This window comes from Dendrobium catenatum, unplaced genomic scaffold (genome assembly GCF_001605985.2).
Source record: "Dendrobium catenatum unplaced genomic scaffold, ASM160598v2 fragScaff_scaffold_9, whole genome shotgun sequence".
Lineage (NCBI taxonomy): Eukaryota > Viridiplantae > Streptophyta > Magnoliopsida > Asparagales > Orchidaceae > Dendrobium > Dendrobium catenatum.
Window position 1 is genome coordinate 2,521,619 of NW_021318471.1, and position 17,232 is coordinate 2,538,850.

The 17,232-nt window shown below is 36.3% G+C and overlaps 1 protein-coding gene across 1 annotated transcript in view; it reads right to left on the minus strand.

Annotated features, from left to right (window-relative positions):
* Nucleotides 1-900: 900 nt before the first annotated feature.
* Nucleotides 901-17,232, minus strand: part of LOC110110272 (probable phosphoinositide phosphatase SAC9) — an 80,220-nt gene continuing 63,888 nt past the window's right edge. Inside the window, exons 10-14 of the mRNA XM_020841667.2 lie at nt 9,913-10,731; nt 9,565-9,762; nt 8,218-8,670; nt 7,912-8,145; nt 901-1,562 (exon numbers count right to left, since the gene is read on the minus strand). Of these exons, the coding sequence (XP_020697326.1) occupies nt 1,281-1,562; nt 7,912-8,145; nt 8,218-8,670; nt 9,565-9,762; nt 9,913-10,731 (1,986 nt within the window). The 3' untranslated portion in view covers nt 901-1,280. The remainder of the gene's footprint in view (nt 1,563-7,911; nt 8,146-8,217; nt 8,671-9,564; nt 9,763-9,912; nt 10,732-17,232) is intronic.

Sequence of the window (17,232 nt, forward strand, 5' to 3'; positions counted from 1 at the left end):
TTGACTTATGTTAAGAAAGGTAGATGCAGACCTAAAAAAGACTTGGTTAGAAAATACTAGAAATAATATTTCTCTATTAGATTTAAACGAGAATTTTACTTTTAATAGAACATAATAGAGAAAAATGCTTTATGTAGCTGACCCCACGTAGTGGGATAAAAGCTTCTTGTTGTTTTTTGTTGTTGTCGTCGTCTTATTCACTGCATTGGAGGGCAATCTTGGTACTGGTGCTAATGCTAAAGCAGGCCAATTCACTGATACCATATTGCAAATGTTAAAGCAGAGGAAGGGGAGTATAAATGGAAGTAATCTTGTCGAAAAATAAAATCCTCCCATTACAACGCACACTTAATCCAATAGTCCTGAGCTGCAGCAGCGCAGAATAATGCAAACCGTGGCTCCATGCTAACATTGGAATCCCAATTACAGCCTTAAAACTCCCAAGCAACTCAGCAATGAAACGGAAATGAAAGAAATTGCGGAACACTTTTAAGTTAAACTCTTAAATATCGAGGTATTTTATAGTATAACAATTAAAATTTTATTAGAAACTAAAAAAAAATGCACTTATCGAAACACTTTCTAGGATAGATGACCTCGTGAAAAGCTACACCAAGAAGACAAAATTATGAGATTATTAGATTAAAACAAATAATATCTCAATGGCACGGAATTTGAATTATCACAAATAATATCAGATCAATATACCAAGGGGATATAACTTTTACTATTTTATCATCTTCTCAAAGATGATGAATAATCAAGCACTTTTCATGTATAAGCATAGCAAATCTTGTAAAATAAAATTCAGAATAAAGTATCTGATAAATAAGGTTTCATATCACAGGATCATTGGAGTTGGTGATTAGTTTCAATAAAACATCACTTAACAAAGGAGGCTACAACAATTATCTGCAAGCCATTGATGTAGTCTTAAGACAAACCATTACAGAGATTGTTGAAGTTGGAAAAAAACAATAAAAAGTTGCAGAGGCTGCTCGTTTATTATTTCTTTATGTAACAAACCTTTTGTTATACATTGAAATTGCACATTAAACAACTTAAACAATTCATAAAAAACGGGTAACATCATTCTTCTGTAGAGATACACATTATAAAGAGGAAAAAAAAAGGAATAGGAAAAAGAGACTAAACTCTTCTCACCCAAAAATAAAAAAGCTTGCGAACACAAATTTTACAAATAATTACTGCTTTACAGAAATGTTGCTGCGACACAATACCAGAAACAATGTTGTGGGCATGGCTTCATTTCCTGTAATTCAAACGGCTGACAAGCTTGCCAATTTTCCTAGTTCATAAGGATCTGCGTAGTAGTATAATTTGATTCTGTTTGACAATGAAAGTCCTGTGGCTAAAGGTAAGCCTTTTTGATTTGGATCATCCTGATCAGGTATATCATCTCGGAAAGCAGCAACGTCTCCGAGGAGCCTGAAAGTAATTCGGCTTGCTTGTATTGGGCGCGGAAAGTCGAAGTAAATTGGTGTTCCGCCTTTAACCTCGGGAAGCCGATACTCTCCGACGCTAACATAGTTTCTTGGTTCCTTCAAAAGAAGATGAATTAGTAGACCAAACCAGAGATTATAAGCACATACAATTAAAAAAAGCATAAGCAAAGTACATCCCATAGACACTCACCAGTTTGTTGATGGCTACACTACTGAATTCATTGCTAAGGATTAGCAAAAAAAAAATTTTTCCTACTGGCTTTATAATCTTCAATTAATTGACATCGGTTACTTCATTCTTCGTCTTACTTACACAAAGTGAACGCATCATCACATATTAACTGCATACTGCATGAGCAATGAACGATAGAGAGAACATAACCTTAGAAGTGAAAATGTTCCAAAACACAAGCAACTGAATCACATCTAGAACTCCGGTCAATATTATTTAAATTTTCCAATTGATACCCTTGCAATGTTAACAACCATTTTATGTCAATATTACTGATATCTAGATAATTATTAGAAACAATCTACCATCATAGATATAATATATCACTCCAACAATATTTTAAAATATAAATCAACATTCAGTTGATAAGATGTACTTCTAAAGCATCTGTCTCTGGTTTGCAGAGATTCACCATATTATGGATGACTCGACGCTCACTTTGGCCTCTTTCTAATTTTTATCTTTATGTTTTGCTTCAGTCAATAAGCCCTTAAACGATTTTGATCAAGGTGTTAAATAGAAACATTTATGCATTAAATGGTAGAAATATAATCAAATCGGGGAGGGGTTGTGCATCCGGGCGCATGCTAATGTCATGGAAGGCCGTTCATATTGCACAACACCCACATGCATGCCAAACACGCTGGGATTTGCAGGTTTTATGGCGGATTCAATTTAATAAACAAACATGCACTAATGATGAGTACAAGGGGATTACTCCAGAGATACGAACTTTGAAGAGACTATTACAGAATGGGCAACTCCTTGAATGCTGGTGACCACCCAAGGGACAACAAAAGTTTCATGTACACCAAGCACCTAAGAATTCCAATATTGAGACTTCTTAAGTCTGCAGCCTAGAACAAGATGGTCTCTAGCATTGCGTGGATGTCGTCAAGTAAGGTTGGTAAGCCAATGGAAGCTAGCCTGGTGCAACTAGATGAGATAAGAAGGGATGATGAAGTTGTCATCATAAAATAAACTAAACCTATGGAAGTCATTGCATGTTCTCTTAAATATGAGGGGCCAAAATGTAGGTTTCTAAAACCTGCGCTGTTTTACTTCAAATCAGAAGATCATAGGAATATATCCCAAGCTCTTGAAAGATATAAATGACAAAGTATGCTTTGGTAGAAGAATAAGTTGAAAAAATGGTAGAATTTGAAGTGAATATAGAAACTTTCAATTCAAAGTAGTGCATCGTCCACAATAGCGAATTATAATGTGGGCCCCAAAAATTTGCACCCCGACCTCTCCTCGCCTTTTATCGACAAGTAGAGTTTTAAAGAGATAATGTTCCGTGTTAAACTTTTGGAAGACATTAAATTTTAGATAAGACACTACTTCGAGATTTAGCCCTCATTTTGTAAGGATTTTATAATCTGAAGTCTGGTTTCCCAAACATGCTCAAGCCCTATGGTTAATTACCCCTCTCGATAATCAGAAAAAACTTTCGATTAGAACTAGTTATTAGATAGACATTAAATGTCCAACATATGGTAATAACAATTTTGCGGTATGGATTTTGGATTTTTACGTTTCTTTAATGTTAGCATTGTTTAAAGTTGCGCAATATGGGGCTCGCCTCAGTGCAATTCAAGTGAAAAACACTTCGAGGCTTACACCTTAAGCTTTTTTTATTAGGCTTGCGCCTTCGTTTGGATAAGGCCCACCTTGAGGCATGCCTCGCCTCACTAGCATGAAGCATACACCTCACCCTATTTATTTATTTTTGTTTGTTAAAACTAACATAAACAATGCCTTCATGCACATTCGAGCTGCATCAACTTCCTCTCGATTGCCTTTACGTCCAGCCCGCGGCCTTCGCCACAGCCACTTCTTAGGGTTATCGGATCAGGTCAATAATTAACACCCCTATTTTATGCAATTTTTATATTTAATGTTATTTTGCTCTTATAATATTTAGATTTCAATTCTATTTCATACAATTTATCACTTGTCACTTTACATCTTGTGCAATTTTTTTTTTCATATATATGCTAATTTGCTAATTCATAATTCAATAAGAAGTTAATATATCATCATTTAACATATTATTTATATATTATATTAAAAATCATTTTTGACATTTTTTTTTCACTTTATGCAATTTTTTTGATTTTGAGGTTTACGCCTCGCCTCACAAACAAAAAATGCCTTAATACCTAATTGCTTGTGCAATTTTAAACCTTGAATGCTAGAATTTGAGATTTATCCATATTTAAAGCAGATGACGGGGGAATGATGATGAGCCTAATCAAGATTCCATAATTTCGTCGTACTGATCTATCGTGGTCCCTAGTTTGCTTAATTAGAGGAGGTAATCCACGTAACTTAATAGAAAGATCCTTATCAGCAACTATGAATTATTTTGTTCAATGGTATCTTGTAGACTTAGGGGGCATGCTTGAGCTAACATTACAAAATAGAGGACTTTGTGCCTTATCAAGTATACCATATGATTCATTATCCACGGGCTTAAGTTATTGGAGAACATATGGGCTCTAGCCATGACCATAATTTAGTGATATCATTTTGTAGCTAAACCACCCAATCAGAGGGCCACAATCATTATCGTTTACAAAAAACCATCAATTAGAGAACACGTGCCACATCTTCACTGATGAGATATCGTTTGAGAATAAATCTTAGTGATATTCTTAATTGGATATCCGCTCTTTGTGAATTAACGTTATTCTCAAATTTACCACCCTCGACAAACTGTTGTAGAAGTTGAATGAATTTTTGCTTTAAAGTTTTGGGAAGTTTATCTTCACTCTGAATATTTAAGATTTTTATAAAATATAAGCATTGGAACTTTTATTAAAACTTGAGCCTTGAGCAGTTAACTTTGGGATTGGAGACATTTCATTGAAATTTGAAGAGTTCCATCCGGTTGAGATTTTCTCCTAACATGACATTATCGAGGTAACGTTAAGGTCACTTAAAAAAATATTTGATTTTATTAGGGGTTTTGAGGCTATTTAAAAGATAGAATTCCATTCGATTGAGATTCACCTTCAATGCAACCATCATCAAGGTGATGTTAAAGTCACTTTAAAATATTTATATTTTATCAAAGTTTGGAGAATTTTTAAAAGGTAGGATCCTTCCTGTTGAAATTCACCTTCAACTTGGCCATTAACGAAAATTTATTGATAATTTTATTTTGTAGTTCGAATATTTTCAACTCTGTTTGCCCACCAACATAGGCTAAGGTTCAACTACTGATAATTTTAGGTAATGTCGTATAAATGTTGAAATCAAGATTTTATATTTTTACTGGGTGAATTTCTTTAAGAAGGCTTTGAAGGCCTAATGTGAATTTAACATCAAATTTCTCGGTGGATTTTAAGATTACCTATGTTGCACTGATACGGATACGGGACACATCAATTCTTAAAAATACAGGATACGGGTACGGCGCGAACACGACATTATAATTTATAAATCATACATAAAAATTAAGAAAGCAATCAAAACATAATATTTGAAATTACAAAAAAATGACAACAACATCATTTGTAGCCTTATAGCTTATAATATCAAAATATAAGTAAGCATTAAAAGTCTAGTACAACAACAAAAGCATAAATATAAATTATCTAGTACATGAAGTTTCAAATATTCAATAGAAGGAATGATATAATTATCTTCTTTATTGGTTTGTCTTTGAACTTCCATATCATCTTCAATAAATATCATAGCTTCTAATTCAGGCTCATCAAGTGAAAGATTAATAATTTTTAATATTTTCATATCATCAAGAGACTCAAATCCATCTCGGAAATGAGAGAATCTTGCTCACAACCGTGGAAGTAAATACGACACTTTTTTTTATTTATTTTTGGTTTTCAACGGACACGCGTATCGGATACGCGTGTCCTTTTGAAATTAAATAGTATTTTAATTAGATACGGCTTTGACGTATCCGACATGTATCGGTGGAGTATCGGAGGCGTATTCGTGTATCAATGTATCGGATACAGCACGCCTTCATAAATAGGTGTATCGGTGCAACATAGATGATTACATGTTTGCTTATTAATTCAAGTCTTGTCAATTCCAATCCTTTCAAAGAAGGATTGAACTTGAAATTTCAAAATTCATTTTTAACTCATGTAACATTCTTAGACGTCACACTTGTATGTTTGTCGCGCTCGTCAGAGCACAAGCTGGTGATTTAAACTTCATTTAAATAATGTACGAGCCTTTTGTTGAATTTGTACGATGCACCAACACACTTTTCGATATATTTGCATAATGCACTTTCACATATATTGAATATGTTGGTATGCTTTGTATTGTATTTGCATAATGCACTTACATACATTTCGATGTATTTGCACACATTTCAATATATTTTCATAATACACTTACACATTTTTTATTGCATTTGCATAATACAATAGCAAACTTTTGCTGAATCGATATACTTTCTAAAGCGATTATACACTCAATTTTCAAAGCATTTTTACTTGATACCTTTACACGCATTTCAAAATAATGGTGCGATTACAATTATCTTGCACAATGCACTTATACACCTTCCATTGTATTTGTGTGATGCATTCACACACTTTGAATGCGTTAGCAGGCTTTTTGTTGCATTTGCGTCATGCATAGCACATATTTCATTACATCATGATGCATATGCACACATTTAATTGCATTTGCATAATGCACTTCCACACTTTTCAAAACATGAACTTTAAAAAGCAATTACCATTTTCTAATCAATATAGCATTCTCAAATGCCATGTATATACATGACACGTTGTCGAAGCAAATGCAGACTGCCCATTTTCAACAAGACTTATTTTCTCATGTAATTTCCAATGTACATGTATTGCATATTTGCACAAGTTTCAATGTATCCGTATGAAACTTATGTGTGATAAGCAGTGCACTGGATGCATTTTGGGATGCTTCTCAGGGAAAATTTTAGTAGAATTTAAATGCTGCCCCACGATGCATGCATATGACTTGAAAATGCCCTGATTTGGTTATTTTATTTGTCTTCGCATTTCTTGCTCAAATTTTGTATCAGAATTGGAGGGTCATATTCCAAATTGTGTGAGTAACAGCCATGCAAATTCTAATTTTGCCTTCGTATTTGAAATTTTAGAAATTTAACAGGCCGCCCTTCTATCCGCTTATACGAAGAGGGGTGCAGATACAGTGGCGAAGAAGATGACAAATAAAATGAATATGGAGGCGAGAATAGGGACATTTATGACACATTTTTCATATGTTTGTACTCTTAGGGATTTAAAATATTACTTTCATTAATGTTATGAGTCTCACATGAGACTTCTTCGTCCTTATAAGTATGAAAGAATGGGAGGGTTCACTCTCATATCCCAAGGCTTAAGTTTTCATTGAATTCTAGTTTGACCTTTAGGGTTCTATAGTTCTATATTGCTTTTACTCCTTTGCTGGGTGTTGGTTCCGGTCCCCTTTGTGCCCCTTCGGTTTCTCCCCTGGTTGCTTTCCCATGGCTGCTTTTACCCAGTTCTCTGTGTTGCCTTCTAAGGTGTTGTTCTGGATTAAATGCTGGCTGTTTGGGAGCTATTTCTGAACTGTTTCTGGACTGATTGCTGGTTGGCTGTTTTGGGTGGCTGAAGTTGTCCTTTGGGCTCTCTTTTGGTGGCTGTTTGGCTCCTCTTTCTTTACCTATATATAGAAGATGTTTGTGGTTGTTTTAGAGAATGTTAGGATGGAATTTTTGGAGTAAAAAATATGAGGATTTTTCTTCTTTCTTTGGAAAAGCTTGCGAGATTGTTCCGTGCTTCTCTTCTCCTCTAGGAAAGCTTGCGAGATTGTTCTCTTTCGTCTCGGCCTCTTATCTATTTCTTCTCCCCGCATGTGACCACTTCAATTGTATATTTCTTCTCAATCAATCCAAGAAAGCAAGTTTAGGTGTATGTTTATGTGTGTTTGTAAGTGTCAAAAGTTGTAAGTGTCCTTTTTATATGTTATAAAGTTATTGTTTTTTGTTATTTCAAGAGTGTCTTTGTATCCTTCTTATTATCCTAGGAAGAGTTTCTTTTGCTTGCAAAAATTAGGGGGTTGTCCTAATTTTTGCATGCATCAGAAAGCAACATACAAACAGTCAAAGGGATGAAAATAAAATGAAAGCGAATTTCCCAAATGCCTAGAAATTAAAAAAACCAAAAGCGCTGAATATCCTTGAGCAGTGAGATCATCTACCTGAATGGCAGAAACCTGCATATACAAGATAGCAGGGTATATGTACCGGTCTTCTAATCCTGTTAGTGAGGAATCCCATAAATCCACATCTGAAGAAAAAGGTGAATGAGCAATGCGAGGCCTTATGACACTGAAAGCATCCAATCTAAATCCAGCTAACCCAGGTGCAGTAGGAGATATGTACAACTCAAGGACAAGGTCATTAAATGTTAACCTTTCCGCTTCGATAGGAACCTAAGGCAAGGCAACTAGTCAGTTACTGAACTATATATATACAGCAAAAGTTTGTTAAAGGAAGCAATATACTCTGAATCGCCCCCATTGTGGAGAATTTTCTAAGGAAATTTTCATTTTCATAAATTCTGAGTTCTCCGAAGTATCCTGGTTTTCTCTTTTGACAGATCTCCCAAATACTATAAGCCTTTTTGCATGGATGCATGCATCGCTTGCAACTTCCCCAACAGTACAGTCATTGGGCCTGGTTATAGCAAAAGGATTTCCATCAAAACCAAGAAGGTCAAAATCTTCCTTCATGTAGGATGAAGATCCCGGCTTAGCCAGACTTAGCTCTATCCAGATGATCCTGCAGCGAACAGGGTTACGAAAGAGAAACTTCATATGCCTTGGAATATCACTGTCGTTTTGAGATTTTTCAGGCCCATGAAGATATGGAGACGAAGCAATTAGGGAGCGGACATCCCATTTTCCCATGAAAGAACGCTCATCCTTGTGTATTTTATTACTTGCCCATACTTTTACCTGTACACCAATGATGAAAAAATTCTCCATCATAAAACACTAAACAGATTTTGAAAAAAAGATAATGATACCAGTGCAATAGAAAGAAAACATAGAGTAACATGAAACGTAAATCTACTGATCAAATAAATTTGAAATAAGAAAATGATACCAGTGGAAAAGAAAAGAAGAGTAAAAATTGACATTATGAGCTAATCTAACGAACTACTACGTTTTAAGGTAAAGATGGAATCAAGAATAAGTTAAACAAAAATTCATCCATGTTAGTCGTGCCAAGTTAATGGGGTGGCATACATGGCTGGCAACCACGCAGGCTCAGCAATCCACAGGCTTAAATTGCAAAAATCATTACTGACAGTGCACAACGAAGTGATCTAGAGCCCAAGGGTGAACTACGACAAGGCTAGTACTGCTAGAGAACACATGAAAACATATCCAGGATAACATCCTCTACAGGGAAAAAAGAATAAATTGGAATGAAGGCCTTTGTTTCTATCATCAAATGCAGCATTTAGTTAAAAATGCATGAACCATAATGACCGCAGGGGAGAGGGAGGGAGGGAGGGAGAGAGAGAGAGAGAGAGAGAGAGAGAGAGAGAGAGAGAGAGAGAGAGAGGACAGGAAGACTATAAAACAAGGAGCGAGGTTATGAGGTCTATAGGCCATGGCATTTCAGTTGATAATGTTGCAAATAAGAGCAGAAAATCTAAACATATGAGAATTCAATACGGGAAGTAACTTATCAGAAATACAAAAAGGCTTCTAAATGTGGAGGTTATATAATTCATCACCATAAACACAAAAGTAATTAGCCCATGGAATATCGTTTACGTCCTAGTTAAATATAAGAACAAAATGATACAAAAGAAGTAAATTCTGATGCTATGTTCTTACGGTAGGACAATCTGACGTAGAATAACCACATGAGCTGACAACCAAGATAACCCCAGAGACATCAGATAAACTTCCAAGAACAACAGAAAATTCAACAGTGGAAGAACCTGGGGGAGCTCTCCAGTAAGAATATTGCTCTCCCACACCGAGTGGTGCAAGTAATGATATTAATGGTTGAGAGCCAACCGCTGTTTCCACCTGTAACAAGCAAAAATATCTCCTTGAGCTCAAAATAATAATAAAAAATATTTATTATTAACTCCAGTATGGGCCAACAATAGTCAGCGGGGATATGGGAGATCAAAAATAAACTTGCATTAATTTAAGCATTGGATCAAGCAGTATTACCGTGTATAATAGACTAGCATAAGGAAATTCAGCAAGGGACTCCTCTCCATTTAGTAGTTTCTTTAATTGCCTCGTGGAACATTCCTTATCCTGCCAAAAATTTGATGTCTTGCTTACATCATGCCCCAGAACATGGCTAAGGGCTTTAACTGAAGCATCATCGGCACGAGTTCTTCTACGTAAGCCAGCCAAAACCCTGAGATAATCCACATATAATGCAGCAAGTATAACTTCATCACAACAAGATTTACATATAACCCCACCCAGCGCAGATGAAGGTTGTGCGGAAGTCCCATCACTCTGCCAACCATGACTTGATCCACTTTGGTCTGATGAGCTACCATAAATTTTCATATCTTTGTAAGTCCTGCTTGTAAGCAAACTAGCTCCCCGTCCAGCACAGCAAAATTTACAAGCTTTTCTTTCACATTCTGCGCAGACAAATAAGTTTTTACTTGAAACAGTAGAAGTTGATTTTGCAAAAGTTTGAATCTCCAATCGAACTTCACATTTCGTGCCAATGCAGGTATCTCCAACTTCACCAATGTTCCAGAAATCTAATTCATCATTATCTTGTATCTCAAGACCAATAGAAGCATTAATCTTATCTTCAAATGCTGTCTGTCCTAGTATTGCCAGACAGTCGGCATGGTTACATAATTTTGCCATATACAACTCATCTATTAGGCAATTTGGATCTATCATTGCAGGATCAATGCTTATCGCTAATAAAGCTCTATCCCTTTCGGCAGCAGAAATGCCCAGTCGAAGACGGGCAATTTCAAGCTTTAAAGTTTGCAGAAAATCAAGAACCCTTCCCTGAGATGTGTATTTGGACGAGGAAACAAGAAATGAGATAAATATTGATGTTTACAAGAAACAAATTTAAGAAGTTATATCAACTAGTAACTTCCAAAGAACAATTTGAATGCATATATAACTACATTGTTATCAACCAACTACAAGCCAGGAACAAAAGCATCCAACTCAATGGAAACTGAAAAGAATCTACGGGTACACACTGAAATCATCATAGCAGTCACAATAAAAGCAACGGCAGTAGTAAACTCATCCCAATAACTTTGGTTTAGACGCATATACCCTTACTTCATCAGTCATTCAGATAAAGAACTCTATATGCAGTAAGTTCTGGATTTGCAATATCTATAGTTGTATCGACCAACTGCATGACCCAACTTTGCTTTATGTATTTGTTGGTGAATTTTCTTAGTTATAGGCTATAAAGGCCTAATATGAACGTATAAAACCAAATATCCGGTCGATGCCGTGACTGTATATTTATTCATTGGTTCAAGTTGTATCAACTCCTGTCCTATCAAGGAAGAGAATTGGACTTGAGCTTAAATTTATTTCTTGACCCGCGCAGCATCCTCAGACGTCACGTGTGTAAATATCACACGTTCGTCAGACCCATGCCGGTATTTAGGAGGCATTTTTTTTAATATTATATGTTGGACCTTGTCGACTCTGTCTAATTGCTAATAGAGTGGTTAGGTTCATTGTCGACTTATGCCTTTGTCTAGTGAATTTTCATTATTTATAGGTCTTGAAGGCTTAATATGAACGTATTAAAATAAATATCTCGGTCAATGTCATGGCCATATACTTGTTTGATAGTTCATACCATGTGACTTCTACTGACCCACATAAAAGGATTGTGTTTGAACTTGACTACATTTACTGACCCGCTTAGCATCCTCTGACATCACGTATATGCCTACGCTACGCTCGTCGGGGCCCATGCGAGTATACAATTGCACATGCATTTATTTGTGCTTGTGTGTATACATATTGTAGTGCATGTGTTGGGGGATTTTTGGAATATTTGATGGGTCATATACAACAGCTCGTAGAAGCTTGTGTTTGTCGTAGCCCTTATGTATTTGCCCGTAAGCTATGATGCACCGACACTTCTCCTCAAAGAGGCGTGAATTGTCCGACACCGTGTCCGACACGACACTCGTCCGACACTCCTTTGACACGTGTCGGACACGTCGAAAACGTGTCCGATTAAAAAATATTAAATGCAAATTGGACACGCGTATCTTAAATATTTTATGAATTTTTTTTAATATAATTTATTGTATTTTGCAGGATTTAAACTAAATTTCTTATTTCCTATCCACAACACCAAATCAACGTACGCACTTAATACCCAATCATCAAATATTCTCATTTTGACTTCTTTTTGGCAGTGAAGGTATTTCATCTCCTCTCTCGGTGACTGATAAATAACATTGACGCTTGATTCTCAATGCCTAAAATATTAATTGTTGTTTTTTGAAAATTACCAAAAAAAGCTAATGTACATGCTCGGTACCGGTCAGTACAAGCTTGGTACCGCTTGGTATAAGCTCAATACCGCTAGGTACATGCTCGCTACCGCTCAGTACATGCTCAGTACCACTCAGTACATGCTCAGTACCGCTAGGTATATACTCGGTAGTGCTCGATATCTTTCCATATAAATAACTTACGAACTTTAAAAATAAGCAGAACTTCAAATTACTCTTACCCTGACAGATTGAACCCCGCTAGGGGGCAGCGCTCCCTTGGACCCACAACAAACTGATATATTGTTGTATCCATGTTGTCTTATTATTGAGATATTTTGATTTCACTTCATATCAATTATAATTTCTATGTTGAAGGATAGTAGTTCAAATATAAATTATCCATTAGGATTTAGGAGGAATATAAATCTTTGTCTTCTATCAAGGAAAATTCCACTTTATATGACATGTGATAATAAGATGTGGGATGTTGTCGGAGATGGGTTCGAGTGCCTTGATGATATTGGGATTGTTTGAGGTTGCAAATCTTTCTCTAGATGAACCAGAGTTGGAAGAAATGATATTCAATGATGATGATATTGAAGGCTAAAGATTAACCTCTGAATATAATTCTAACATTCTATCTATTGAGTAGTTAGACCTTCATGTTGTAATAAATGATTTTTTGTTTATATTTTTGTGGTTGTACTAGACATTTTTTACTAAATATCTTTTTGTTATAAGCTAAACAAGTTATTATGAAATTGATTTATTATTGCTTGTCATTTTTAATATAATGTCATCTTAATTTTTATATATTATATTAAAAAATTATTATGCCGTGTCCACGCCGCACCCGTGTCCTATATTTTTAAAAAATGTTGTGTCCCGTGTACGTGTCGTGTCGACGTGTCCGTGTTGGTGCATCATAGCCCGTAGGTGACATGTTGAGTGCACGACGGGTTTTCTACAGCTTGTAGGAGCTTTTACTTGTTGCCTATCATCCATCTCTGCTTACGAACGACATGTTGAGTATAAAATGGGTCTCTTGTAGCGGCTCGTAGGCATCTACTCTCATTGCACGTCGTACATCTTTATTGGTAGGAGAAAGGTGTATTCACTTACAATCAAGTGATATTGATTGTATGAAGGCAGCATTTGCATCAGACCTTCGGAATACACCGTCTTCAATTCATTGTATGTTGATATCAGATGCTCAGTGTGGTTGCATTTGACATTGTTCCTTCGTACATATTAATTGACAAATTGTTGCATGTTTTTGCAAGCTGGTTCAATGTGTTCATCTACAAGAGTATTCAGTGTATTCATTCAATGTGTTCATCTACAAGAGTATTCAGTGTATTCATTTGCAAGTTAATCATCATTACTTATACGTGGATGAATGTGCTCATTTATGAACTGATGCTGATTGTTGGGTGGGTTGTATTCATCGTTGATATCCTCCACATATGTTCATCGACAATTCACCATGTTCATTGTGTATTGACTTTCAACATTCGTAGGCGACCACCATATTTATATACGAGTTGGATGTCGTTGGTTGGAGGTAAATCATGGTACTCATTTCATGTTCTTCACATATCCTTCACAAACATGCTGTCCATGGTTAAGATGAATTGCATGCACTTATGTTGTATGCTCCCTTCAGACTGACTGTGGCTTGTTGACATTAGTTTGCAAGCAAGTGTTTGACAATTTATCCATCATGGGTTTTATGATTGCTCATAAATCTTCGTACTATTTGTTGTTTATGAGTGGGATGTATGATTCTTATCTACCGCGAATCATTGTTTGTAAGCAAGTAATGATTGAATTCCTCTTCACCATAAGTTCTATGTTCGTTCATGCGCCACATATCAAATTTAGTGCTTGCAGGGAATTGCACATTGCCGTTCATTTGAGTGTTCTCCACAAGCTCCCTACATGCACTTGTATGTGAATTGTCACGATCACTACATGCTCCTTGTATATGGCCATCAGTAAGCCATAAGTTTGTTGCATGTTTATTATTGTTATTTATGAGTAACCTTTCAATCTTCATCACTTGTGAGGTTCCATTTGTTTGTTTGCATAATCATATTGATTATATAGGTGTTACTGCATTCATCTTATGTTACATGCCAAATCCTTCTAGTTGTATTTGCTTGTAGATGGCGTATAGTGTGCATATCTCTTCAACTTGTAGGTCGGCTGCTGTGTTATGTGGATTTTTATTGAATCTATTCGTAGGCCATCCATGAACATTCAAGAGTTATCAGCTTAGATTGTATATAGACCGTCGTGGATATCATAGGCCTTCTAATGTGGTTTGCAAGCGTTGGCATTCATCACAACCTATTGCCTTGGATGTGTAGATGATGCATTGCATACATCATAATTTTCTCATGCATGTTGACCGACAAATTACTGCGTTCACTTGCGCCTCGATTTTCAGTGTCCATCGGAAACTGGTATTCTTGTTTGCAATACTTATATAAATGTTACACATTGTATGTCATCATTCGTAGATCATATACATGCTAAAGATCTTTGCACATTTAACTAGGATCAAGTTATACATTCCTTTTCATTTTCATTGCTTGCAGAATGCAATGTGCTTGCTCTTATGTTGGTTCTGATTATAAAGGAGTTATTGCACTCATCACACATCCTTGTGTTTATTGCAATTATTTCAAATCAACTAACTACATGGCCAAGATGAGTATTATAAACTCGTTGTTATTATTCTAATACAAATTATGCTATCTGTTGAAAGCATCATATTATGGCATGAAATCAAATTGTGTTGTTTACAATTTCATTACTACTTGTAAGTAGTGTTTGCAAATCTTTTATCCAACACAAGCTTTGTATTCGTTCATTTGCATTTAATTTGGACCTTGTATTTTGCAAAGTATAATTTAATTTTAAGTGTTATGTCATTTTCCGTATGGTTTGATATTTAATTCCTTGTGGTCCGTTCATTCAAGTTCACAAGTCCCCTGCTGTTCATTTTGTGTTTGAGTTCAAATACAGTCCTCTGTAATTGCTCAAGTTTTATGTATCTTCAGACCGAATTTTGGCAGCGGGCAGCCTCTTGGCATCTCTCTCATTTAGGGGAAACTACAAGAGTCTTAGCTTGCCCGCAACGTCAAGAAAGACGTGCACTGTCGGTGTCGAGTGACATCACGACCGTAGTACTCAACCCCACTACGCCAAGAAAGACATGCATGGGTCTTCAGGGGTACATGTTTGACAACGCATAGTTGTTTCCCGCCGGCATTGAGGCACTTACGAATACTTAAATTTTGCCCCGCTGTAATAAGAAAAGCATGCACAAGGCTCGCTTGCCCGCCTCGAGTTCCCTCCCATCACGCTAAGAAAAACGTGCATAAGTGATCCCTCGGTGCATTGCAAACACCAATAACGGGACTTTGAGGTTTTAAGTTTTAAAGAACAGTTATACCTTGACGATATGAGGATTGACGGTGGTGATGTCGAGACAATGACGACGACGACGAGCGTGCACAAATTTTCCCCTCTTTTTTAGATTTTTGTCTCTCTTTTTCTCTTTTATTTTAAAATAATAATAATAGCAATAAGGCTAATATTAATAATACTAAAGATATTATTTTTATTTTAAAATAATAATAAATACAATAAGGCTAATATTAATAATACTAAAGATATTATTAATAATAGTAACCAATAGTATTAATTAACGGTAATAGTTAATACTAATAATTAATGATAATAAGGAGAATGAATTGTTGTATAATGGTTTGTTGTTGATTTGGGCTTGGGTTTATGAGTGTTGTAGGATTGGAGTGGCGCTACAAGTGTGGGCTCAGATCGGAGATGGGTGTGGGCTTCAGAGGCGAGGTTGGAACTAGGGCAGGGATTGGCTCGGGCGTGAGGGCCTTGCGTAAGGTTAGAGTCAAATGGGGATCATGGATGGTTTGATGTCGACTGGATTGATATGGTTGGAGGTAGAGGAGGAACGAACAATTGAAAGGATCGTGGCTTGAAGAAGAACGGACATGGGGCGGCCGAGTTCGACTGGTAAAGGCATGGATCAGAACGAACTGGTGTCAGTTGGGAAAAGGAGATCAGATGTCACAGTCAACTTCGGCGTGCGAGGTTTTGATGGTTTGCAAAGAAGGGAAGAAGATCCGGTGGCTGGGATCTAACGCGTGAGTCAGAGAAGGGCTATGATCGGTCAAGTGAGTTGCGACTTTGGTGAATCGGACAGGGTTCGGAGCTTTGGGCGTTGGATTGGTCCGACAAGGTAGGTCGAAGGCAGAGAGGCTTGTATGCAGGAAGAAAAAGACTTGCACGTGAGGAAGCAGCAGGAGAATGAACCGAGAGCTTTGCTTCGTCGTCGTATTTAATGACTTGATAAAGCATATTTTCGCACGTGGGTGTGAAGAGACCATTTGGCTCCGCTTTGTAGAGCTGCGCTAGGATTTTTCGCAGAAAATCGGTATGGGCCTCCATTTCTACAGGGATCTCGCAGGGTTTTGGGTGTTGACGTGGAGATAAGGATCCTTTTTTTATTTGAATTTTCTGTTAGAGGTCAACAATTACATACTCACGTAATACCCATAAAAAAAGAATTTAGAAGAAAAAAGTTCAAAGAAATAAGTTACTAAACTATAGAAGATCCAGGCCTGCAGATCTACAGGAAGATGACTTCTGGCAAAACTAGCTAGTCATGCTTGGAAAATTGAAATTTTATCGAATAAAAGTTGTTCTTTACATGAACCAAATTATCTATTTATGACCAGTAGATCTCAAGTTGTTAGTTTATTGAAATTTCTTGAAACAATCACTAAAATCCCGAAAAAGTTCATCTGTTTCACGAGCTATGTTAATAATTACATCAACAAAATGAAGAAGTTAGGAATCAATGACACGTTGAAAAATGCAGCTGCAAAAAATCAGCATAGCAAACATGAAATATGAAAATACTAGAGGTAACATAACGTATCACATAAACCATTTGAATCAATACTGTCAAATGAAA